This window comes from Panthera pardus, unplaced genomic scaffold (assembly GCF_024362965.1).
Source record: "Panthera pardus isolate Hobbes unplaced genomic scaffold, ASM2436296v1 HiC_scaffold_8, whole genome shotgun sequence".
In the NCBI taxonomy this organism is placed as follows: domain Eukaryota; kingdom Metazoa; phylum Chordata; class Mammalia; order Carnivora; family Felidae; genus Panthera; species Panthera pardus.
The window spans coordinates 36,241,675-36,269,173 of record NW_026527013.1 but is presented as its reverse complement, the minus strand read 5'-3'; the positions used below and the strand labels follow the sequence as shown (position 1 = coordinate 36,269,173).

Below are 27,499 nucleotides of genomic sequence, written 5' to 3'. Positions count from 1 at the left end.
TACTTTATTTTTTTTTAATTTTTTAAGGTTTATTTATTTTTGAGAGAGAGAGAAAGAGACACAGTGCGAGTGGGGGAGGGGCAGAGAACGAGGGAGGCACAGAATCCGAAGCAGGCTCCAGGCTCTAAGCTGTCAGCACAGAGCCCGACGACAGACGACGCGGGGCTCAAACTCAGGAACCGTGAGACCATGACCTGAGCCGAAGTCGGACTCTTAACCGACTGAGCCACCCCGGCGCCCCAAGCATGGAGCTTACTTTAAAAAAAGAATGAATTTGTTTGTTTAAACCTCCAAAGAGGTTTAAAAATAAACAACAACAAAAAAAGCTGGATATGACTGTATTTACCATGATTTCCTTCTCCGTCTCTCATAAAATATTAATCATGCTTCTCTCTCTGGCTGCATATGATTTTTTTTTCCACTACACATTTTTACCTTTGTCAAAATCATTTCAAATAAAAATGGACAGATGTGGAATCCTTAATTTATGTCAGGTACTATTTGAAATGCTATTAGTAGCAGCTTTTTGCCACTTTTCATTCAGGGGGTCAAATTCAATGTAAAGGTTTTCCTGGGGCTCTTATGTCCACACTTATGCTTCTAGACAGGGCCACCTGAATATTTATCTGTCTGTATACAAACCACAGTGGATAGTCTAATAGTTTATGATATATTCCATTCCAATGAAAAAAATCTGTTGCATGTCTGTTACTTTCATTGCTGGCTGTCTCTAATTGGTCAGTCTGAGCCAGTGGGAGTGCCTGGTGTCATGTACCAAAACACCACCACAGGAGTCTAGGTGTTAGATCCAAGGCACACAGATGCCGGGCTAGATGCCTCTGCAGACCTCTTCTCCATCCAGCGGCACCCTGTTCCTGGACCTCAGCTTCCTCCCTGTGAAATAGGTAGGTTTGGACTAGGTGATTTCCAAGGCACCTGTTGGTTTCTATTATCTGAGGGGGCTGTGGTGCTTGCTGCCACTAATCAAAAGATCTCCTGAAAGTAGCATTGCCAGGGTCCAGCCCACATGAGCCTGTTTTGAAAAGCACCGGTTTAATCTCAGTGGTTTCTACCTGTAGAGTAGTCTGGAGGGGGAAAAAAAGAGCTTTCTGGGTTGATGTTGAGACACCTGACCTGGGAAAGTGGCTGGTATCTCCTGCTACTGACTGTGGACTGTGAACTCTGTCCTCTCCCATTTACTGCCTGGCACTAATTTTCAGCTCAATGAATGCTATTAAACTCAACCTGATTGGGGAATAATAAAGGACAAAGAGGAGACAGTATCATGATTTATTAACAGCAGCTACATTTACTGAGTACCCATTAGGCTATATGTATTCCACGTCAGTAGTTCTCAAACTTTATTTTGAATAGAATCATTCAGGGCCTTGCAGAAGGTTGGGGGTGGGTGTGAGAACTTGCATTTGTAACAAATTCCCAAGTGATGCTAATATGGCTGATCAGAGATTATATTTTGAGAACCATTGTGTTTTATTCAATTCTCAGTCTTACAAAGTAAATATTTTACAAATAAAGACCCAGAAGTGCCGAAGGTCTCATAGTTCATAAGTGAAGAGTTAAGGATTTATTATTTTTTTAATGTTTATTTATTTTTGACAGAGAAATAGAGTACAAGCAGGGAAGAGGCAGAGAGAGGGGGGACACAATCCAAAGCAGGATCCAGGCTCTGAGCTGTCAGCACAGAGCCCAAGGCAGGGTTGGACCTTACAACCCTGAGATTATGACTTGAGCTCAATTGACTGAGCCACCCAGGCACCCTGAGAGTTAAGGATTTAAACTGTATTCCTGAGTCTATATCTCATTTTTCCAACCTCCCGCTCCAAGAAAGGATACATATATGTATGTATATATACATACATATATGTATATTTTAATATAATCTTTTTGTATTCATTCAAACACACATGTGCGTGCACACACACGCGTGCGCGCGCGTGCGCGCGCGCACACACACACACACACACACACACACAAATGTATCTATCCATCTATCAGTGTATGTCCGACTGTGGAAGAAAATAGCCCCAAATTTTATTACCGTTTATCTTCAGGTGATGAGATTATGGGTGTTCTAAAGTATTCATTAATTTTGTGGTTTTTTTCCTTTGTACTTTTCTTTTGTCTAAATATATATTTTTCCCCCCAAAAAAGTTTTTTTTCAATTCAGTTCCATTGCCGCTTAACTTCTTATCTGACAGAATGATGTGACATTAAAAGATTACCACTGATATTCACAAAGGAAGAAAATAATCTCTCCATCCCACCACTATAAACCGATTTAGATACGTTTTATTCTTACAGTGAGTACCCTTATGCAAAAATGTTTCCTGAAAAGTAAAAAGTGAAAATTACTCCGATGCTTTGCGTCAGGGAAAAGGTCAGGCGTATGAAGATGGCTCTTTCAAAGAGTTTTTTCATAGAATATACCATTTTATATAATTGTTTATTAACATAAATTGTACAAACATATAATGTATTATATGTATATTTTTACTCAGCATAACATTACACACTGGGTAAGATTTATGTAATTAAGTGTAGTTAATCAAGATTATAATTACAAGAAAAGGCTTTAAAACCCATCGTAGCCTCCGCGCAGTCAGCCCCACCCCTTCCTCTGGCCCCGCCCCAGTGCCCCTTTCCGCCCCATTGCCCCTTTCCGCCCCATTTCTTTCGACCGCGTTGACCCCGCCCCTTCGCGTCGTCCCGCCCCTCCGCCCCGCCCGCCGTGAGGGCACCTGGGAAGAGGCGGAGAACAATATGGCGGATGGCGAGGAGCCGTAAGTACTCGGGCTCAGCAGGCGTGCCGGGCCGGGCTGGGTTGTGAGAGAGCGCGGCGGTGGGCGGTCACCGCCGCCACCCGGGGTCCCCCAGCCCCCCGCCCCGTCCCCTCGCCCCCCCATCCCCTCGCGGCGCCCAATGTGTAGCGTGATGCTGACCCTTCTTTTATTCTCTCTTTCTTTTAGGGAGAAGAAAAGAAGGAGAATAGAGGAGCTGCTGGCTGAGAAGTTAGTGCTGCCGGGAGGCCGGGGCCCTCTCCGGGGACCCCCGCCTCCCCCGACCCCAGGCCTAGGGGACCAGCCGCAGCGGGCCCGGGGGGCTGGGAGGGGGGCACCCGGAGCGCAGGCCGCGCGGCCTCATCCCCTGACCCCCATCCCGCAGCCCCAGGGGCCTGGCGGGCCGCTCCTCGTCTCAGTCTCGGGCGGGCGCCGGGCCCGGGGTCTACCGCAGCAGGTCCTGCACCGGCCCGCCGGGGTGGTACTTGACCAAAAGTCTTGCGGAAGGACCCTTGAGCCCCAACCCCTCCTCCACCCCAATTGTCAAAGCCGTGACCTTGTGAAAAGGGAATCTTTCTTAAACACGTGAAACGGACCGTAGGCCTGTTTGGCCTTTCGTAAATACTGAGACAGTAGTATTAATTGCAAACTTTTTATGAGAACTTTATGCATAAGGTATTGCAGTAAGCACTTCAATCATTTTTGCAGAATAATTGGTTCTAAAAGGAGAGCGTTGATTCCAAAGAGCTTATTTTCCCCGGATAAGTTTTTATCAGATACTTAATTCTGTGCTGATGAGACAGATTTAAACAAAATGTTTTCCACCCTGGCCCACACCACTTAATGTTTCATCTCCCTACACGGGAGGGGAGGAACGTACTCTTGCAGTGGGTGTGGTGAGTTAGTAATTTCTGTGCCAGTTCCCGGTAGCAGTGCTTCAGAGTCTCTACGAATCTCCTTCGGAGAGTTTAATTGCAATTGCAGTTGGACTGGAATATCCAGCTTAATTTCACATTCCTTCCCATCTTTCATTTCCTTTCCACTTTTGTTTAAAATGACAGTTAAGAATTGAATGCTTACTATATGCCATGCATTTTACTAAGTCCTATATGTGGATTATCTCTTTATCCTCGTTCTGACCTTAAGATGTAGCTACCACCTACACATGAGGTTTATGGCTGTTAAGTAATCTGCTGAAGGTCACAATGTTGTGGAACCAGACCCAGCTGAAATGTGACATCAAAACCTGTGGGCTTTATTGTTAGGCAGTACTTACTTGTCCCTTCGTAAAAATTGGGTATTACTAATACATTTGAAGGTAGCAACTGTGGGTTTATAGGAAATTTGAAAATTAAAAATAATCAGAACCAAACATGTATCTTGCATAGAATAGGAAATACATTTTGTATTTTGTTAGAGGAGTCCCTCTCTACTCAGTTGTATGTTCTAAAAAGTTTTTAGATAGTAATGCATATCTGTAGTGTAGTTGTAACCCCAAACTTTTTTTGTGTTGAGTGGAAACAACACCTCATAGTTAAGAGATTCTTTCTTGAAAATTGGGACCTCTTTCAGAGAAAAATGTGTAACAGTTCCTGTCATCAGAAATAATCATTAAATGACATCTTTCAAACTTGGAAATGACACATGAATTATATTAGATTTGGAGCATCACACATCTGAAAGTGGTGTTTTTTTGTTTTTTGTTTTTCATTTTCCTGGTATAATTGTGTTGATGGAACAGACTTGAGGGGTTTGCAGTAATCTTTTATAAATTCCAAATGTAGAAAAGCCCATTTCTCACCAATTGACCAAAATCCCAAATTTGATCTTGGTTTGCTTTAGGATCCCAGAAGCACGTAGAATGATATATTTCGTCAAACGTGCTGTTCCTAACTTGAAATAAACTATATAATAGCCAAGGGAAAATTTAAAAGCATAAGCCTAATGATACTGATACTTCCCTTTTTATTTGAGCAGGTCTGGTGTGGTTACTTTTTCATTTGGGGAAACCATAATAGTTGTAGGTGTGGCTTTTTCCTACTGATCTTTGCAGCTGAATTTACTGTGTTCTGTGCAGAATGGCTGTTGATGGTGGGTGTGGGGACACTGGAGACTGGGAAGGTCGCTGGAACCATGTAAAGAAGTTCCTCGAGCGATCTGGACCCTTCACACACCCTGATTTCGAACCGAGCACTGAAGTGAGAAACGTTTATTTTTAAGTAACTCCTCTAATAGTTTTATGTTTCAAAAATAATAAAATGCTTTCTTTCTAATTTGCTCTTTAATAAAAAAATACTAATACAATTGTGTAAGTTATCTTGAAATACTAAATTGAATATTTGCAACTGATTTTATTTGAATGACAAATATTTAGTAGTTTTCACATTTCTCATGTAATGTGTTGAAAATTCTCAAGAATAAAATAACTTTATAATCTGAATTAAGATTCTAAGTTATACTTCACTTAAAATTACAGTTTAAAATGACTTCTGAGACACATTCCCCATTTTAGTCCTACTCTGAGGAATTAAATTTGATAGAGATATACATGTACTTGCTTAAATTTTGAAATTTAGTTGAAATGCGCATCTTAGAATTGAGTATAATTGCATGTTAAAAATTATGACTGCTCTATAATAGAGGAATAGAATTTTGGACTGGGAGTGTTTAACTTAAGGCAAGTATTCAATTAGATACAACTTATTTTTTAATACAAGGTAGAGAATATCTTCTTTATAGTTAGTTTTTATGTCCTTTGTGTTTATAAAGAGATGTTGTTGAAATAGAAATATTATGCTATGCCTAAAATTAAGGTACAGACTCTTGGGTTTCAGTATACATTTTCTCTCCTTTCATCTTAGACAGAATTGCAAGTATTTTGAATTTCTTTGGATAATCTACCTTTTATTTTTTTGCCTGATAATTTAAGATACTGGTGTTAAATGATTGTTTTAAATTGTATTTCTGCTGATGTACAATTTTCTAAGAGTTTTATCCATTTTTTTCTTTCTGTTTTCTCTTGTTTTATAAATACCATTATTGTTGTTCTTATCTTTTTAAGACCTTTAAACACCTTGTGCAGTGCTTGATCCTCTGTTAAAGTTTTTACAAACTTTTCTCTTCTTAGGAAGTCAGTTAAATAAGTAAATTTGCTGTTTTCCATCCCCTTTCAGAGTTTAAAAAAAAAAAAAGATGAGTCTTAATTAACTAGGTATAGTAGTTTTTCTTGTTGGACATGAACTTTTAATTTCATAAAATGAAAATGAATTTAAAAACACTAAAATTGAAACCCGCTGAAATCATTGGGATTATAGAATTTCTGGTTCTACCTTGTTCATAAATTTAAAATAATTCATTGAATACAAAGTCTGCTCTTTATCTTCAGTTGCTTTTTTCACGGAAACATTAGAAACTTTTATGGCAATTGCTTTATTGATGGTACTTACAGTTATTATCAACCAGATTTTAATAATGCCTTTTCATTCTTTACAGTCTCTCCAGTTTTTGTTAGATACATGTAAAGTTCTAGTCATTGGAGCTGGCGGCTTAGGATGTGAGCTCCTGAAAAATCTGGTAATTTATACATATATGTATGTATATATGTATATATATATATATATAATGTATTTTTTTCCTCCTTGTGATAATTAGTCCTTTATCTTTTTCTGTTCTATTACTAGAAAATTTCTTTATTATAATTGTTAATCTTTTCTCCTGAGACTTTGTTAGATAAATTTAGCAGGTCAGATTAGAGATAGTAATTAAAATGATGATATAACTGTGGAACTTTTTACAGTCTAAAGTTTTCAACTGTAAAGTCATTGATAGAAATTCTTCTGTTTTCTTCTCTGGTCTTTATTAAACAGATCTTTGTGCTTCCTCTTGCATAGCAGTCATTAATTTCAGTGAAGTAAATAACAAAACTGGTAATTCCTATTTTAACATGTAATTTCAAAGAATTATTTCTTCTTTTCCTCAAAATAACCCAATTAGGTGGATAGGATATTGTCCCATTTTACATATAGGGAGAACTGAGGTTCAGAGATGTTAAATGAATTGCCCAAGTTTTTCTGAAGAATAGTGATGTGCTTGGAACCTAATCCAGGTCATTAAATCTTAGTCAAGTGTGCTTTTCACTGAGCCGTTAGGTCATTACAGGACTTAATCAAACAGTAATTTGTGATGGCCATAAAATAGTAAACTCATGAAATTTCAGAGAGCTAAGCCTTTTTTTTTTTTTTTTTTTGTCAATTTGTTTTCACAGTATCATCTTAAAAGAGGGTACTCTGTAGTGAAGCTATTTCTGTATACTGGTTTGAAATCCATAATATGTGACTTGAGAGTTTTGTTGACTTTTAATAACCACAAAGTAGCTTTTTATAAGGTCTTATTGGCTTATTTAACAAAAATGGTGAGGGGAAGAATTGATTTAAAGGTGTTGTGTGTCAGGTGTTCGTTGGTGTGTCAAAAATTGGAAGTGCTAGAACAAACTCTTAGACAATGAGTAAAGTCACATTCACTGGCCAAATGAAGGACTTAAAAAGTTGGTCTTGGAGCTACAGTTTAAATGTAAACAGCCATATACATTTTGCTAAGAAAACACTAATGTCACTCCTAGTGGCACTGCAGAAACTTAATGCGCTTCATGGTACTTACTCCTGTGCTCAGTTCTGAAGGGATTGTGGGTCATCATGGTCTATGTCCCTAATGAATTTGAAATTTCATTGGAGGTACAAGTCGTACACAAAATAAATAGAATTATGTATGATGTACTATGTGATGTGGTGCCAAAATGACAGTACTTTCTTAAACATAAAAACCCTATTGCAGTACCAAGGAGTTCTAGAAAGGAAGGATTTATGGAGGATGGGTAGTGGTTTTGGTAGGCATTGTATGCAAAAATCTCCTAATGCTTAACTTTTTCTCTAATGAAGCTATTACCTGCAAATGTGACATATGGTAATTTTAAATGTAAATTAATTGGAGATTAGATCTAAGGAAGTCACCAAACAACTTTGATGCCTTGTAATTTATTGTTGTAATAACCTCTTAATAGAAGAAAACTAAAGCTTTTAGATTACCACTTGTTGCTTTGCTTATTTCAGACATAAATACCTAAGAGGTATACATGGTTTTTTGAATTGACTATAAGCCTTCTAAAGACTCATTCTAAAAAAAAGGCTATGACATTAATATTAATGATTGATCAATAGTTATTTAACCTCTTCACCCTCATATGCCAGGCATCATTTTGGAAGCTAAAGATACAGCCTTGAATAGTACTGACGGGTGTTTGTATTTGTGGGGCCTATGTTTTAGCGGAAGGAAAAAGACAAGTAAAATACATAATATATCAGATGGTAATAAAAGCTGTGGGGAAAGGAGGAATGCAAGATTGATAGCTTGGTAGATAGCCTGGTGAGAATGGAAGTGGTTTACAAAAAGGTGTTATTTGAGCAAAGGGGTGAGCAAGAATTCTTTAGGCAGAGAGAACATTTGGTGCAAAATCTGTCAAGTGGGAGCATGACCGTTACTTTTTAGGACAGCCAGGAGGTCATTATAGCTAAATCAGAAGTGGAAAAGGGGGAGCATTTTCCCATAGGGTATCAGAGAGGTAGTGGGAGGTGGAGGAGCTCAGAGTGAATATTACAAAAGGCTTTACAGGCTACTGTAAGAACTTTGCCTCTTACTGTGCGTCAGGAAGTCATTGGATGGATTTAAGCAGATGAGTTGACTTAATCTGACTTTTAACCTGGTTCACTGTGTCTGATATACAGAGAAAAAAGCTCAAGGAAGAACAGAGCAGGAAGCTGAGAGGCTGGTTAGAAGGTTGTTGGAGTCACCTAGGCAAGAGATGACAATGACTTGGAACAAGATGGTAGCATTGGAAGTGGTAAGAGGTGGTCAGGATGATGAACATGTTTTGAGATTGGAGTCAACAGGGTTTGCTAGTGGATTAGTTTGGGGACATGAGTAAAGGAGAGTGAAGGATGACATGAAAAGCTTTTCTCCTGGGAGGATGGAGTTTGCATTCACTGAAATGGAAGACACTGGGAAAAGAATAGATTTAGTGGTGTTGGTGAGCAAGGATGAATGAGTTTGGTTTTGGAAACTGTTAAGTTTGACAGGTCTGTCAGATGATGCTTTATCTTCCAAAATTGCCTGGGATCACAAGCACTAACGAGAAGTAAGCACAAGGGCACTCCACCTTCTGGCCAGTAAAGTAGGGGGAAAGCTCCTGAGTGAGATGAACTGGAAACCAATTTTTAGTGTTCAAATTTCTCATGAGTGTAGCAACCAAGTGGAGAACGTATTTTAAAGAGGAGGAATTGGTTCATACCCTGTCACATATCTCAGGTGGGTATGATTAGAGAGACTGAAAATTGTCATTGGAGGTAGCGACATAGGAGTCACTGGTTACCTTGACAAGGGCAGTTTTCTGTGAAGTGGTGGTAGTGAAAGCTTGTTTAGTATAAGTGTGAGACAGGAATATGAGAAAGCAAGTATGGACAGCCCTGGAGGACATCTTGCTATCTAAGGAGGGGCCCAAAAGTAGGAGAATTATTGACACCTGATTTAATCTATTTCACTGACCAAGACCAGAAAAGCATGGTTAATCATTGAGACTTGGTTTTTTTTCGTTCTGTTGCTTCTGCTGATAAATTTGAGCAGTGGTTGTACTGTTAGAATATGTGGCCTTATTGAAATGCAACCATTTGTTGCTTTTCCTTAGCTTTTTTGATGGCTTGTTCTTGACTCAATACTTCAAGGACACTCCTTTTACATGTGCTGTGTACGTATGTGTGTTGGTAATATGTAACTATGTAATAGTTATTTCTGAAGCACGACATACTTAATGTTATGTAAACTAAGATAAAGCTTGTAGGAATATTATTAACAATATTCTGAAAAAGAACAGCAAATTCAGTTAATTAGTAAGACTAGTAAAATTAAAATAGCTGGCAACAGCAGCAAAGCAACAAACTTTACAAATGTGTTTACGGGATTATAAAACCGCTGCAGAAATGTCGAGTTGTTCTCTTTTGGTTGCAGACTATTTAAAGTTGAGTAGTTACACATTTTTGACCTTTACAAGAACTCTGAGTTTTATGTACCTTGTAAGACTCTTTAACCACTGAATACAATTATGTAGAATTTATTATTGAGCATTTATAAATTTAGAACTACATGAAAACAAATCTTAAAATTTCAGATGTGAGGAAACTTCTGCTTAATTGGATTTTTTTTATTCCCACAGGCATTGTCTGGTTTTAGACAGATTCATGTTATAGACATGGACACAATAGATGTTTCCAATCTAAATAGGCAGTTTTTATTTAGGTAAGTTTTAAGATCTTAGTTTAAAATGCTGATAATCACTTGAACTTGAGTACATTACAGTTTAATCATCTTTAAAAACTATGAGAGGGTCACACTCATTTTATTTAAAAAATAACTACCACTCCCTTTTTAGGTAAAATTTTGCAAGAAAATTTGAGCATTCTGGTGAAACTAGTTTTGTAAACAAATACATGATTTTGTTGTGTTTTTTTAAGAGATTTCCAAATGGTTTATGTGATTCGGGAGGTGATTGTGTTCTGAAGACGTGGAGTGCAGCCTTTTTCCTCCTGTTGATTTCATGAGAGAATAGTAGCCAGAATATTAGGCCCTAATGACATACATTGGTGGGAATTTATAAGCCAAGAGTTGTATGGTGACTCTGGGGCAATGAAGTTGTGACAGAGTTGGAACTTTGTTAATAGAAAGAAAAAGAAAATGGACAGTTAAGGAGAGAAGATCCAGGAACAAAGGGATAATTACCTTCGACAAACATGAAATACAGAAAGCGTCTAGAAATGGATTGTTAGAAATGACTTTAAAAACTGGAAGTAGGCCATATATGCAGTCCTGAGGAAAGATTCATTAGTCAGTTTTACTATGTAGCATTTAGAGATTTGATTAGCTTAGATAGAAGTATCATTGATCAAAAAATTATACATATGGAGAGATAAGGACTTTTTATTTTTCTTTCTAGGGATTAGATTACTAGCAGAGAGTACTCAAATAGTTGTAGATATGCCGTATAAGGTTAGGTTAGCAGAGAAGGTAAAATTAAATTTTTGGATAGGCCTAAAACCTCTCTCTTTGTGGAAGATATTAAAGAGATTGAGGGATGGGTTAAAGTCAAGTTAAGGAAGTGCTGTAATTGCGATGTGAACTGTACATTTAACATTTAGGCCTTATCTTTTTGTTTATTTAGCCCTTGAAATTATCCTTCTTCACAGAAAACTTTGTGGATCCTTCCCGTGTGACACATTCTTAGTACATGAATGCTCTAAGAAAGATCCCATTGAATTCATTGGTTAATGATGATAGGTCATGACCTTTAGTTTGTAGCTAAAATAATGATTGAAAATCATAATGATAGTTAACATTTGTTGAGTACTTAAGATGTAGTAAACACTTTCTGAAGTCTTTATATTACCTCCTTTAATCTCAGAGCAGCCCTCAGGGCAGGTCATTGTTTTCCAGAATAAGCAATTAGGCCAGGGTGTCCTGCAAAGTTGGTAACTGTATAAAGCCTTTTTGTTCAGAGGGCAGTTTTTAGGTGGAGCGATCTGATCCCCTAATTCTGGAAAGGTAAATTAGCAGTTTCTACAGAAACTGTCTAGGAGTTTTTTTATTTGGGTTCTACTGTGGAAGTGCATATAATCCACAACATTAAAGAATCAAGTTTCCTTTATCCCTTTTATCTAAAGAACTCTGTCCTGAGTAGTTGAATACAGTACTGAAATCAGGTTCCTTGATTTGTACAGTCTAGTTCTAGGACAAAGTCAGAATAAAACTCTTATTAGAAGTTTTGAATCAAGAAAAGCACACTGCTTTATTGGAGAGGAAAAAAATTGACCTGTTAAATTATTTTTCTTTAAAATTCCCATTTTAGGGGCACCTGGGTGGCGCAGTCAGCTAAGCGTCTGACTCTTGATTTGGGCTCAGGTCATGATGTTAGGGTTTGTGAGATTGAGCCCTCCATTGGGGTCAGCATGGAGTCTGCTTAGGACTTTTTCTCTCACTCTCTTTCTCTGTCCCTCCCCCACTTGTGTTCTCTCTCAAAAATAAATAAACATGAAAAATTTAGACTTCTAAAAAGTAAGTAATAAAAAGTAATTTTTATTAGGAACATTGATTTTTAAATTTTCGTTTATTTTTAAAGTATTCTGTGCTTATATATGAAGGAATACAAAGATATAAGAATATGGTCTCTTTCTTCCAGGTGTTCATAGTCTAATGGGTATGATAGATCTCTGTGTATAATGAAAAATATGTTGTGAAAAAGTAGCAACGAAGCTCTTACTATATGCATATGCATGCATCACACATATGCATGTGTGAGGGAGTGATTTATGTCTTTGAGGAGAATAAGGAAGAAGTGATTTATGTCTTTGAGGAGAATAAGGAAGTAGAAAGAAAATACCATTCGTACTGAGATTAGAAGAGAGAATTCTTTGTGTCCTTTTGTATCTATAGCTATGGTTCTTAACTAGGAGTTACCTTTTTAGGTCTTCTGTTTTTAGCTTCTTAAAAATGTTGGCAATATTTGCAATTTTAGATAATGGCTTTGGCATTGTCTCTTCTTCGAACACATGCATATGACTTCTTATGGGACATAAAATTTCCTATTTAATCAGCACACATGGGAAGAAGGGGATAAACGAAGGTTCTTGTATCCCCAGAATAAATCTCATGTATATTTCAGCCACCACCTCCATAGTAGCACCTTGAGGTTCTGGGGTTCAGGGCAGATTTGGAATGCTCTGAGTGTGGGATAATATTTTACATTAGGAAATGCCAGAGTGAAAAGTGGCCAGGAAACATGCCATTGTTATGCTTTATATGGAAAAAACAAAAATAAAAAACAAACACTTTCTATTTTCATTTAAGAAATATTTGATTAGACTTGTCAGTGCTTGTGAATTTTACAATTTTACAGTTGTATTGTAAATACAATTTGGAACATCAGCAAGTGTTGCCATTTGGTGTTAGTGTTGAATGCCTAATCACTCATCAAAAGTACTTCGATAAAAGTATTCCTTCTAAATATCCTCTAAATAAACTCACCATGAATATTTTTTATGTCTGAAAGTAAATTATACAGATCATCTAGATTTATATGATGAATGATAATTTAAATATAATTTTTCCTGTAGGCCTAAAGATGTTGGAAGACCTAAGGCTGAAGTTGCTGCAGAATTTCTTAATGACAGAGTTCCTAATTGCAATGTAGTTCCGTATCCTTTTGACAAAAAGGTTAACTTTCAAAAGCATTTGTTTTTTATTATAAAAGAGATGTTTAACATAGAGAATACAGATAAGCAAAAAAAAAAAAAAAAAAATCAGCAGTAAGTTTATTACTGAGGTATCTGCTGGTGACGTTTTGTTTTATATTGCTTCCAATCTTTTCTTTAAGGTTATATAAATATTTTTTGCCCTAATTTTTAAATTAAGCTTTCACAGCGCCATTGTTTATTTTGCATTATTGCCCTTGATTTCAGTTTGAATTACATATCTCTTTTGCTAGACTGTAAGTCCTTGTCTGGCTATAGTTAATGTTTATATCTCCCTAGAGTAGCAGGCTGAATAGACAGTTACTGTATTATTAACCAAATGGAAGGTGTGTCAGAGTAAATTCATTCTTAGAAGAAATATCTTTTAAAAAAGTAGTGTTCTGTAGGTTTGGGGACCGTTCAGTATTTTATAGAAATTCAGGAGGTGAGCTTTGCTATTTGAGAAATGCCACAGGATACAAAATGAACAAAAAAACCAAATCTGTTTCTCTATACTAGCAGTGAAAATGTAGAAAGTGAAATTTAAAATACAGTGAATACCATTTACAGCCACTCAAAAAAAAGAAGAAATACTTAGGTATAAATCTAATAAAATAAGTATGTGACTTATATGCTGAATACTGCAAAATGCTGATGAAAGAAATCAAAGGTCTAAATGAAAGGAAAGGTGTTCCTTTTTCAAGACTTGGGTGATTTGACAGAGTAAGGGTGTCATGTCACCCTACATATGTACACAAGTTTAATACAATTTCTATCAAAATCCTGTATTGTTGGATTTCGTTGTTGATACAGATGAGATTCTAAAATGTATATGCACAGGTGACGGGACACTTAAAACAATTTTGAGAAAGAATACAGTGTGAGCAATCACTGTATCATTTCAAGACTTAATACAGCTACAATAATCAAGACTTTGTGGTGTTAGCAGAGAGAGACACACGTTAGTAGAACACAGAAACCAGTAATAGCCAGAGGCAAATACGGCCAATTGGTATTTGACAAAAGTGCAAAACTAGTTCAGTGGAGGAAAGGATAATCTTTTCAACAAATTGTGGAGACTTGATAACCGTATGCAAAAAAAATGAATCTCAACTCAAACCTCAAAATTGAAAAAAAAAATAACTCAAGATGCATCATAGGTTTAAGTATACAATGTAAACTAAAACTTTGATGGCCGTCCGTGTACGAGAAAATCTTTGTGATGTAGGACTTGGTGAAGAGGCCTTAGACCACATCAAAAAAGTGTGATCCATAAAAGAAAAAAATTTGAACTATATCAAAATTAAAAACTTTGTTTTGTGAAGGGCCCTGTTAAGAAAATGAGATGTAATTATGAGAATGGGATATAATTATGAAGTAGGTATCTGACAAAGGACTTGTCCAGAATAAATAAAGAACTCTGAAAATTGAGCAGTAAGAAAACAATGCAATTAGGAAATGGACAAAAAATGTGAAGGGACATTTAACTAAAGAAGATAGTTCAAAAAGCACATGAGAGTATGTTCATCGTTGCTAGCTATAAGAGAAATCCAAATTATGACCACAATGAAATATTACTACATACTTGACATAGCTAAAGGAGAAAATAATAAAATCAAATCCTGGCAAAGCTACAGAAAAATTGGGTCACAGATACATTGCTGGTGGGAAATGTAAAATGGTATAGCCATCTGGAAAATAGGCTGTTTCTTAAAAATGTGAATATATACTTTCTGTATAACTCAGTAATTTCATTCCTCGGCATTTACTCTAGAGAGACAAATACTTAGGTCTACATAAAAATTATTCTCGAATGTTCATAGCATCTTTATCTGCAGTCTCCAAAAACTGGAAACAATCCAAACATCTGTCACTAGGTGAATTGTTAATACTGGCATGACCATGCCGTGGAGTAATACTGAGCAATAAAAAGGAACTAAGGAAACATGCAACAAGTTAGGTGGATATCAAAGGCAGTATGCTGAGGGGCACCTGGAGGCTTGGTTGAGCATCAACTCCTGATTTCAGTTCAGCTCATGATCTCGCAGTTTGTGAGATCAAGCCCTGTGTCAGGCTCTGTGCTGACAGCAAGGAGCCTGCTTGGAATTCTCTCTCTCCCTCTCTCTGCCTCTCCCCTGCTCTCTCATGCGCACCTTCTCTCAAAAAAAAAAAAAAAAAAAAGACATGGTGAATGAAACATGCCAATCTCAAAACATCATATATTGTATGTTTCCATTTAAATAACATTCTTCAAATGACAAAACTACAGAAATGAAGAACAAATTCCTGATTGCCAGGGATTAGACACGGATTGGAGTGACTCTAAAGGGTTAGCAGGAGGTAGAGCGTTGCCTTGATGGAATAGTCACATGTCTTTATGGTGGCGGTTCCACAAATCTACACATGTTTGAATGACAGCTGTACATACTCATTTTTATCAATGTCGTGTTTTTGGTTTGGATACTGTGCTATAGTCTCTAAGAGGTAACCACTAGGGGAAACTGGATGAAAAACACGGGACCTCTTTGTACTAGCTTTGCAACATTCTGTGGATCTGTAGTATTTCAAAATAAAAAGTTTAAAAAGGCAAATACAGGCCCCTGTAGGGAAAAGGATGAAGAAGAATATGCATACTGTTAGATCTGTGAACTTTGAGTATTTTGTAGAAATCTAGGGCATAGAATTTCTTAGTGTGGATCCTGGGTCCCCCTATTGCTGTTTCTCCAGTGTGTGCTCTGGTTCTCTTATGACCTCCCTGTGCTAGCTGCAGTTTATGCCTCCTGTTTGCCGAGCATTCAGAAGGAATAGAGGCCTGAATGGGTGAGGGCTAGAATTGAATTTGTTTTTTATAGCTTTTATAGTCCAGAATAAAAAATCTAGGACAAACATAATTTATATTGTCCCGTTTTTCTCCATTTTGCTTTTTAAAAATATATGATGGATTATTATAATTTAGAGAAGTATAATATATATTATTAAATAGAAAATTGCTCCGTTAGAAAAATTAAAATATTTTGTACACGTGTGCTGTTAAAATGCTACCTACTATGATTGATTAACACCAACAGCCATTTTTGAATGGGGTTCTCTTTGCAGCATCCAGACAGGGAAAGACTGCTGATAGAATTTTGTAGGGTAAAAAAGAGAGAGACTTGGAAAACTGACTTAAATGAGAGAAGAACAAGGATTTGTTCCCCCCCCCCCCCCCCCGCCCGCCCCACTTACTCCCAAAATAACAAATCACATTAGTACCTGAAAAAGCTATTGGAAACCTGGTTTTTTAAAATTAGCTTCGCAGCAGTAATTCCTATTTTTAATGGAAAATGTTTGATATATAACTTCGTATAAATTCAAGGTGTACAAGGTGTTCATTTGTCCTAAGTCTTGTAATCGTGTGCCTCAATGGGAACTGTAATGCGTGTTTCCTTCACTAAAATCCATATTGCCTCTTTGCTTAGGGCTAATGGTGTGTTTGGGGCTAAAACACACAGTCTGCTTTCCCAGGATGTATGGTTTGATATTAAAACTGAAGTCTAGTAGAGAGTATAACAGAGATATAAATATAATATGGGAGTTCAGAGATGAGAGAACTAAGTAGTTAAGGAGAGGAGTGTTTAGAAAAGAGGTGTTGTCATGAATTAGGATTGTGTTCATTTTGTCACATTCCCCGGAACATTGAAGACTTATGTCTTGTTAAATACATTTATAATTTGTTCCTTATGGCATTGTTAAATTCACTTTATAAATTAAAAACTTAACAGCTTAAGTTCCTTTACTTATATCCAGACATTTCAACAAGATTCAAGATTTTAATGACACTTTCTATCGACGTAAGTTGTCCACTTGAAATTAAATTCTCACTAAATTCTTCCTGTATTTTATTGCTATCTATTTGAAGGTTGCTAGCTATTTGAGGGCTGTTTCTTCATTTGTTTTCATCTCTTGGTGTTTGCTTTTCAGTAAGGTTGACTGAACAGAGAATGCCACTGTTGTAATTCTTAGTTGATATCATTAGCTGCATTTTTATTTGTTGTCTTGAGTAAAGATGACTCAAGAATTAGGAGCTGTGTGTGTTTGTGTTGTAATAAAAGGCGGGGCTTTATTGTTTCTTAGAAAGTGTGAATTATTTTGTGCAATGGCATTTTTAAAAGCTAAACTTGCTTTTTCTTCCATAGAATTTCATATAATTGTATGTGGACTGGACTCTATCATAGCCAGAAGATGGATAAATGGCATGCTGGTAAAAACTTTAGTGTTGTTATGATTCTTGGAAGTTCTTGCTGCTGCTTCGAACATACCAAAAATTAGAATACCATATCATATTTTTGAAAAATCATTTTAATTTTCACTCAAGTAGTTGTGCTTCATTATTTATTGCCAGTCATTAATTTTCAGGTGAGAATATAAATTGCTAATATCATAATCCCTTGATTTGATAATCTAGTGCTCAGTAATGTGATTGACTTGTGAAATTACTTGACAGCATGTTATCTTTTTTTTTAATTGTTATTCCCCTCTCCTACCTTCAAATAATTTTCCTAGATATCTCTTCTAAATTATGAAGATGGCGTATTAGATCCAAGCTCCATTGTCCCTTTGATAGATGGGGGGACAGAAGGTTTTAAAGGAAATGCCAGGGTGATTCTGCCTGGAATGACTGCTTGTATTGAATGCACACTAGAACTGTATCCTCCACAGGTAATCAAAAAAGCACCTGCATTTGCGTTTGTGTTAGAGTCTCTTGGGGGGTAGAGTTAGGATTAATTATTAAATCTAGTTCAGTATTTAGGATTTTTAATTACGGGTGACCATATTTTAGAAATCATGCTAAGAAGAAAGATAAGAAATTATGGTCTATTTCTAGAAACATAGGAACCAAATATCACAGTTTGATACTATTCTCTTTTCATAATTCCTTTGTATTCATTTTTTCTTTTGGAGAGTAGGGATCAAGGGCCAATTCCAAAGTTATATGTTGGGATAGAGCTATACTGTGTTTTCTTTGGTTTTTGCCTGTGATTGTTCTGGGGAAATAAAGATACCAGGGATGAGAATGATCCTTCCAAAGATGGGCCTCTTTAAGCTACATACCCACTTTAAGGAACAGTTAGAATTTTGATTTAAAAGTAAAAATGATTTTAGGGGCACCTGGCTGACAGTCAGCAGAGCCTGTGACTCTTGATCTCAGGGCCGTGAGTTCCAGCCCCATGTTGGGTGTAGAGCCTACTTAAAATAAAGGTTAAAAAACAAAAAGAAATAATTTTATTAGTGTTTACTTGGGATTGATTTAACTCTGTGAATTTGCTTTTGTTTTGGTTTGTTTTATACCGTCATATTTAAATATGCAAACATAATGAAGTGCTCATATTTGAGAAATTATTTGGCACTTTTCTTCTCATGATCTAACAAAGCTTAAATTTTGTACATGTAGGGCAAACCTATTGTTACAGGAAGATGAATCTAAGGCAGGTGACTCAGATGCTCTTTTAGTTTTAGAATTATTAGTGGTATAAAATGTTTTGTTTTTATAAGAGGAAAGCTAAGATGAATTAAAACCTACTATCTACTTTTAGGGAGCAGTCCTAATTAGAAGTTACATTTTAAAATAATTCATTGTTTAAAATCCACTAAAAAAGGTAAACTGTGCTTTCAGGTTAATTTTCCCATGTGCACCATTGCATCTATGCCCAGGCTACCAGAACACTGTATTGAGTATGTAAGGATATTACAGTGGCCTAAGGAGCAGCCTTTTGGAGGTAATAAACTGAATTTCATAATCCGGAATTATGTAAGATATATTTGTTTATATTATCCGTTTGTGTAATTACATTAAAAACAAGTTGATTTAAGTTTACATGTTTCTGTCTTCCTCTCCTGCTTATTTTTTCTTTTTCTTTTCTTTCTTTTTTTTTTTCCCACTAACAGAAGGAGTTCCATTAGATGGAGATGATCCTGATCATATTCAGTGGATTTTCCAAAAATCCCTCGAGAGAGCATCACAATATAATATTAGGGGTGTTACCTATAGACTCACTCAAGGTAAGTCAGTGAATTGTCATGAATTATAACCTGGGGATGATCCCATTTTCAAGGGTTGGAATGCTCTGAAAGAAATAACGGATAAATGATTTCAGATAGTACCAGCCATTTGCGGCTCAAAGTACCATGGAAATAATAGTTTCCAAGTGTCCCAAATTTGGTTGGAAGGAACAGAGTTTGACAGAATCCATACTACTTATTAGCTAGAGGAATTTAATAAAATCTTACTGGAATTGGAAGAGGCCCTGAATCATCCAATTTGAACCATTCATTTTATCTTTCACTGAAGAGGAATGTGTCACGTCCTGGGACCATCTATTTCACATTTGGATAAGACTGTCAAGACAATTATTTTGTGTATTGAGCAGAAATCTCCATCTTTAGTTTGGTCTGAGCATTGCCCCAGCATACACCATAGATAAATCAGTTCCCTTTTGAGTAATAGCCTTTAACATATTGACAACAGTTATCATATTGCCTGCAAATCACTGTCATCAGCCTTTCTAGTTCCTTCAAAGCTTTGACATGTTGCCTGATGTTAAGTTCCCATCATGTTGTTTTTTTCTAACCATGTTCCAGTTGTCCATATTTCTCTTAACTATCTAGGGTAGAATGCAGCATTCTAGGTTTGGTCTTAAAATAAACTTGTGATAATTGGTGCAGTCTTAGAGGAGAGCAGGGTTTTTTGTTATTTCTTTGCTTGTTATTTATGTTGATGGTATACTTCTGGTTCTTTAAGGTTACTGTCTACTAAAATCTGAAAGTTTTCCTACATGCAGTTGCTAAGCCCCATCTTCCTACTATAGGTTTGGCAGTTTTTTGGGGTAGTTTTGTCTTTTATAATACACAAGTGTAGGTCTTTACAAGTTTATTCTTTAAAAAATTTTCTTAATGTTTATTTATTTTTGAAAGAGAGAGAGAGCATGAGCAGGGGAAGAGCAGATAGGGAGAGAGAGACACAGAATCTGAGGTAGGCTCCAGGCTCTGAGCTGTCAGCACAGAGCCTGACATGGGGCTCAAGCTCACGAACCGTGAGATAATGACCTGAGCTGAAGTCAGGTGCTTAATCTACTGAGCCACCCAGGCACCCCTTTACAAGTTTATTCTTAAACCTGCTGTTACCTCTCTATATGTGCTTTTATGCCTGCCAGGTTGTCTCTTTTTTTCCAGCATCTTTTCATCTGTTGTTTTGATAATCATTCTCTATCTCTTTTCCAAATAGTTAAAAATTTTTACAAGACTTAAGACATCCAGGTGGCTAAAAGACACATGAAAAAATGCTCAACATTACCCATCATCAGGGAAATACAAATCAAAACCACAATGAGATACCACCTCACACCTGTCAGAATGGGTCAGATTAACAACTCAGACAACAGATGTTGGCAAGGATGCAGAGAAAGAGGATCTCTTTTGCACTGCTGGTTGGAATGCAAACTGGTGCAGCCACTCTGGAAAACAGTATGGAGTTTCCTGAAAAAGTTAAAAATAGAACTACCCTACGACCCAGCAATGCATTGCGCTACTAGGTATTTATCCAAGGGATACACGTGTGCTGTTTCAAAGGAGCACATGGACCCCAATGTTTATAGCAGCACTGTTGACAATAGCCAAGTATGGAAAGAGCCCAAATGTCCATCAACAGATGAATGGATAAAGCACATGTGGTATATATTATACGATGGAGTATTACTCGGCAATCAGAAAGAATGAAATCTTGCCATTTGCAGCAATGTGGATGGAAGTAGAGGGTATTATGCTAAGTGAAATTAGAGAAAGACAAATATATGACTTCACTCGTAAGAGGACTTTAAGATACGAAACAGATGAACATAAGGGAAGGGAAGCAAAAATAACAGGGAGGGGGGACAAAACATAAGACGCTCTTAAATGCACAGAACAAACTGAGGGTTGCAGGAGGGGTTGTGGGTGGGGGGATGTGTTAAATGGGTACGGGACATTAAGGAAGACACTTGTTGGAATGAGCACTGGGTGTTATACGTAGGGGATGAATCACTGGAATCTACTAAAATCATTGTGCTATATGCTAACTGACTTGGATGTAAATTTAAAAAAAAAATTGTTTTTAACAAGGCTCAAGTAGCTGAGAACAGACATTTGAATCATACTTCTGGTTAGGCCCTTTTAGGTTTATCTCATTCTTTTGATCAGGCTTTCTTGAGTACTTGTTATTTCTTTGTCTTATTCACAAGGATATCATGAAAGACCTTTCCAACTGCTCTGCCGAATCCTGGATATACTATCTTCCATGTTTCCCTGGGTTACCTAGTTACTTATCACAGTAACTGAGTCCAACATGACTTAACTCAGTGAACAATCTTAATGCTCGGTCTAGTGATCACTGCTTCCTAATGTAGGTACTCACAGTTCATCCTTCCAGAATTTTGTTCCAAGTTCATCACTTAGTTCACTAGAAAAAAGGCTTTGCCATCTTTTTGAAAATCTGTTTCTCTTCTGTGATTATTTCCTTGTATTTACTGAGGTCCTGGTAATGTCATTTAAAAATTCTATTACATGCTCCTTAGTGCTTCCTGTACTCCCCCTACTCTAACCATTCCAACCTGCTTTGTGTTCTTTTTAAAAAAAATTTTTTAACATTTATTTTTGAGAAACAGAGACAAAGTGCATGTGGTGGGAGGGGCAGAGAGAGAGGAAGACACAGAATCTGAAGCTGCCTCCTGGCTCTCAGCTATCAGTACAGAGCCTGACATGGGGCTCGAACCCACGAACCATGAGATCTTCACCTGAGCCCCCCAGGTGTCCCTGCTTTGTGTTCTTGAACACACCCAACTCATTCCCACCCTGGAGCTTTAATACTCCTAATTCTTTTTTCTTTTTTTTTTTTTTTTTTTTTTTAATACTCCTGATTCTTATACCAGGAATGTTCTTCTTTGGATCTCCTTAGGGTTGGCTGCTTATCCCTCAGGTACCAACTTAACCGGTTTACTCCATCATTCAACTGATAATGACCTCGGAGCCATTCACTATCAATGTTCATATAATTTCTCAGAAATAATGGTAGTCTTGTTTTCCTATGCAAAGAATATTTCATACTTAACACTTTGATACATCCTTGCCCTGGAGCCTTTGCCCTTACTATTTATGAAAATGCTCTTTCCACAGGTCATTGCATAGCTAGATCTTTCTTATGCTTTAGGTTTCAGCTCAAATTAATGACCTTCCTGAGGAGGTCATCCCTGATCATCTACTTTAATGGACCTCTTCCACCATTGTCAACTCTACCATATACCTTGTTTTACTTTCTTCATAAAGCTCTTCAGTATATGAAAGCAGAAGGAAACTCTGTAAAAGCAAATACATGTTTTCACTGCTACTCACGTAGAATGGTGTCTGGCATATAGTGCACATTTGGCAACAGTTTGAATTAAATGACTTAATTTTGTCCTGATCAGGAACTGTAAACTCATTTCAATATGCAGCCTCTTTCATCCTTCCATATTTAGCAAGGCTTGGTGTGTGCTTTTGAGCCTGATGATTGAGAGCCTTGACAAAGTACAGAATCAAAATTGGAAGTAAAGGGGGTGGGGACAAGAAGTGAGGAGTGGGCGATGAGAAGTCTTTATCATTTTGGCTCTTATTGGGCAATGTGTCTTACATTCCTCACTGTGACTACCTGTTCTTCCTTTCAGTACATCCTGCTGTATGTGGTTCACTGGAGAGCTTCTAGTTTAACCATCATGAAGTTAGTTCCTCCCTACTTCCCCTTCTCTGAAATTATATGTATTCATACAGTCAGAGTTAGCTTTTTAAAAATTAATTAATTTTAAATTTATTTCTTTTTAAAAGTTTATTTATTCTGAATGAGAGAGAAAGAGCACAGGAGAGGCAGAGAGGGAGAGAGAGAGAACCCCAAGCAGGCTCTGCGGTCACAGCACAGAGCCTGCTGTGGGGCTTGAACTCATGAACCATGAGATCATGACCTGAATCGAAACTAAGAGTCAGTCGCTTAACTAGCTGAGCCACCCAGGCACCCTAAGTTTAGCTGTTTATTTATTTTGAGAGTGATGGGGAGAACGTGTGAGTCAGGGAGGGGCAGAGAGAGAGGAGACATCAGATCCCAAGCAGGCTTTACACTGTCAGCATAGAACCTGATGTGGGGCTCAGTCTCACAAACCGTGAGATCATGACCTGCGCTGAAACCAAGAGTTGGTCACTTAACTGATTGAGCCACCCAGGTGCCCCCAGAATTAACTTTTTAAAACAGGTTTCTAAACTTTTTCACTGTCTTTGCTCCATGTCTTCTTAGATTGTTTGGCCTTTTTCTCAGTTTTTTGAAACCTGCCTGCACCTAAAGTCTGGGAACACATTTTTAAATTCTCCCTCAACTCCCAAGATAATATGGCTACTTTTTTCTGAAGTTTTTGTGTTCCAAAATGAACAATTCAGATATAGTTAGGGAATATTTATTTTGTACTTAAAAAAATGGTAGAGGGTGGGGCTTTGTTCATTCCTAATCTGTGAATACTGATAATGCAAAACATGAGATAGAAATAGAGTACAGTTAAATATTTTGCATAGTCCATATTATAGAGGGAAATGAGACGACGAGGGGCAGTTTCTCTGTTTGTTGTAAGTTTCGGGGAATCAATAAAACTATTGTATGAGGAAAAATTAGTTAACTCTTGTTCTTTATACTTTATTCACACTTCACTGAGGATAGTATAGTAAACTGTAGCAGTTAAGATTATGCACTGGGGAGCAGATATAGGTTCATATGCCACTCCTATCACTTTATTAGATGTATAGTTGTGGATATTTGTCTCAACTTCATTTTCCTTACCTTTAAAATCAGAGTGATAAGACTAATAACAAGGATGTTATGAAAATTCTGTCGTATCTTAATCTTCATACTGTACCTGAAATACAATAAACACTCTAATTGTGAGCTGTATTATATTGTGTCTTTTTTATTTGAAGCTTAGTAAAGAGTTTTCTTTGATACTGTAACTGGTTTAAGATTCTGAACATACAACAAAGTGATGGGAATGTGAAAGAAGATCATTTCATTGTTAAGTCTATTTTCTGACTTGAACGCCTGAAAAATCAAGTTGTGGAAAATGATATTTAATAATCAGATTGTCTAAGACACTTTTTAGAAGAAATGACCGTCTTTTAATCAATATATTTTTCAGGAGTTGTAAAACGAATCATTCCTGCAGTAGCTTCTACAAATGCAGTCATTGCAGGTAGGGGAAAATGGCCATACTTAATTTTGTTTTCTTTCCTTTAGTTTTGATTCATTAAATTGACATTATTGCAGCTACTTGATTTCAGAAAACTAGTATTTTAGAAATTTGGTATCTTCTTAGGTGGGGAGGGTGTAACAAAACTGCAAAAAAGAACAAGCTATTGGATCTGTATATATTTTGTTTTAAATTATGTCATAAAGTGCTCTGTTGTAAGGGGATATTATATACCTTTCCTTTTTTTTTTTAATTTTATTATTTTTTTTAATGTTAATTTATTTTTGAGAGAGACAGAGACAGAATGCTAGTGGGTTAGAGGCAGAGAGAGAGGGACACACAGAATCTAAAGCAGGCTCCGGGCTCTGAGCTGTCAGCACAGAGCCCGACGCAGGGCTCGAATTCACGAGCTTTGAGATCATGACCTGAGCCGAAGTTGGACGCTCAACCGACTGAGCCACCCAGGCCCCCTATATACCTTTCCCTTTAATCAGTGTAACAGATTGCTCATTAATCTAAAGAAGAGGAAGGAAAACATGCAATGCTACTCTCTTACTTGGATTATATAAAACAAATATACAATTTGTTACTTTCTCAGTGTTTTAAAGAGTGTGTGTATGTATATATCTATATTTATCTGTTTTTTAATCAATAGCCTTAAATGTTTATCTGTTCTGATTTATAACTGACTTTTTAAAAAACTTATAATTTTAAATGTCTAATTTTCATTGAGTTGAGGCACCTTTATTTTCTCCCCTCTTCAGCTGTGTGTGCCACTGAGGTTTTTAAAATAGCCACAAGGTAATGGATTTCATTTTTTAATATCTATGTAAATCTGTATTTTGACTTGGCTCAATTGTATAAAGATGAACATTTTTTCATTACAGTGCATATATTCCTCTTAATAATTACTTGGTATTCAATGATGTAGATGGACTGTACACGTATACATTTGAAGCAGAGAGAAAGGTAAGTACTATTACACTAATGAAAACTTGTTTGATCATGCATAGTTTGATTTTTACGTATTAATTACTGGTTAGAAATATGAGTGAAATTGCCCACATCCTATGTATTCTTTAACTTCCAGAAACCTACTTACTATATATCTTTTGCAGTGTAGCCCAGAATAAATACTGTGTAGCAAGATAATTTAGGAAAACAGGTCTATTATGAAAAACAGATTTTAAAGCATGAAAATTTATTTGTAGGAAATATTATAAAACAAGTTGATTTTCATTTCATATTTATAGACTATTATTGGTGGGTATGCCACTATTATATATTGTGTTTTATGTGTTTAGGAGAACTGCCCAGCATGTAGCCAGCTTCCTCAAAATATTCAGTTTTCTCCATCTGCTAAATTGCAGGAGGTTTTGGATTATTTAACCAATAGTGCATCTCTGTAAGTGTTCTGGATTTTTGTTTTATTATAGAAATAATTTTTCTGATTTTAAAACTTTAAAAACTAGAATTGTTTTTTAAGAAGTGATCTTTGATTTTTTAATTTTATTTTGTTTTCCCTATCATAATTTAGGCAGATGAAATCTCCAGCCATCACAGCTACATTAGAGGGAAGAAATAGAACACTTTACTTACAGGTAATCAGTGTTTGGTTGTTTTTTTGTTTTGTTTTGTTTTTTTGTTTTTCACAAAACTATATTACAAGTCTTTTTTCTCATTATATTACAAGTTCAATTTCATTTAATGTGCTTTACATTAAAATAATTTTGTTTTCTAGTCAGTAACTTCTATTGAAGAACGAACAAGGCCAAATCTCTCCAAGACATTGAAAGGTATTTTAAAGATTAAAAAAAGAAAATGTTTATTTTGAGAGAGAATGCATGAGCAGGGGAGGGACAGAGAGAGAGGGAGAGAGAAAATCTGAAGCAGGCTCCGTGCTGTCAGCACAGAGCCCGATGGGCTCAAACTTACAACTATGAGATGACCTGAAACTAAATCAAGAGTCTGTTGCTTAACCAACTGAACCACCCAAGTGTCCTGAAAGCTATTTTGAATGAATATATTTACTAATCATTTTCTTCTCTTTTTCTCTTGGTAAAAGTAATGAATCCTTATTCTAGGTAATGCCTTTAAATGATGATTTCATTATAATTATATCTTTAGAAATGATAATAGAATTGTTCTTTCAGTAGAATATTAAAAAAACTCGAAGAAATCAAAGATAGTATCACCTTGATTAAAGAGAATTGGATTTTGATGTTTATCTAGACCTTAAATGTGTACTTTGTGTGTGTGTGTGTGTTTTGCTTCTGTTGAGATTTTTTTGCTTGGGTTAATTATACTTTTTCTATTATAGAATTGGGACTCGTTGATGGGCAAGAACTGGCAGTTGCTGATGTCACCACACCACAGACTGTACTATTCAAACTTCATTTTACTTAAGGAAAATAAATCTGCACATAATAGAAAACTGATGGAAATATTATATATTACATGTATGCTAAGAAATTTAATGTCATTTTTAGCGTTAGTGTTGCTAGAATTTGACTTTTTTATATAAAGAACCACTCTTTTTTTAAATTTTTAACTTACCTTGAAGACAGAATTTTGGGGTTGGTATTTGTAAGCATTTTCATTAATAATATGGCAAATGATATCTGGAGAGAGAGATAATGAGCAAATGTATTTCTTTAGAGGAGGAGGCAAACACTCTGATGCGTGACTTCTGTTATTATGGTCACAGAACGCATTCCTCATTTTTCATTTGAGCACCCCCATATAGAAAAGATACCCCTTTAAAGAAAATTAGAAAATAAAGTTTTAAATAACATTAAACATTACAACCTGACATCTAGAGCATATTGAACATAGCCTACTTCTTGCTTGATTTAATATTCATTTAATTGTGGTTGTCCAAATGAATATTAATTATTGCAAAGGTTACCGTGTCCATAATAATTTGTAAATGGTGTTATAGCTGAATACCTGTGCATGGAAATGGGAACTATTTTCATGTTTACTTGTAGTGCCATAGAGGCCAATATGCACAATATTAAAGCCAAGACATGGATGTTTAAAAGAATCTAATGTTCAAACAGTTATCACTGATGCTTTCACACTATTTATTAATAAAATCATATATTGTCTA

General features: G+C 36.3%; 1 protein-coding gene across 5 annotated transcripts; it reads left to right on the top strand.

Moving 5' to 3' along the window:
• The first annotated feature begins 886 nt into the window (after positions 1–886).
• On the top strand, positions 887–27,499 carry UBA3 (ubiquitin like modifier activating enzyme 3). Of its 5 annotated transcripts, none has more exons than XM_053897701.1 (18): positions 887–905; positions 2,988–3,029; positions 4,876–4,996; positions 6,291–6,371; positions 10,057–10,139; positions 13,007–13,087; positions 16,910–16,953; positions 17,299–17,363; positions 17,666–17,821; positions 18,777–18,879; positions 19,049–19,162; positions 24,337–24,390; positions 25,152–25,188; positions 25,275–25,356; positions 25,692–25,792; positions 25,925–25,988; positions 26,129–26,183; positions 26,708–27,499. In XM_053897701.1, the coding sequence occupies exons 3-18, from the start codon at positions 4,877–4,879 to the stop codon at positions 26,791–26,793; spliced, it is 1,326 nt and encodes a 441-aa protein (XP_053753676.1). In that variant the 5' UTR covers positions 887–905; positions 2,988–3,029; position 4,876; the 3' UTR covers positions 26,794–27,499. The 5 variants fall into 5 exon arrangements, with proteins under 5 accessions (XP_053753676.1, XP_053753675.1, XP_053753678.1 ...); XM_053897699.1 differs by lacking the exon at positions 887–905 and adding an exon at positions 2,713–2,801; XM_053897700.1 differs by lacking the exons at positions 887–905; positions 2,988–3,029 and adding an exon at positions 2,706–2,801.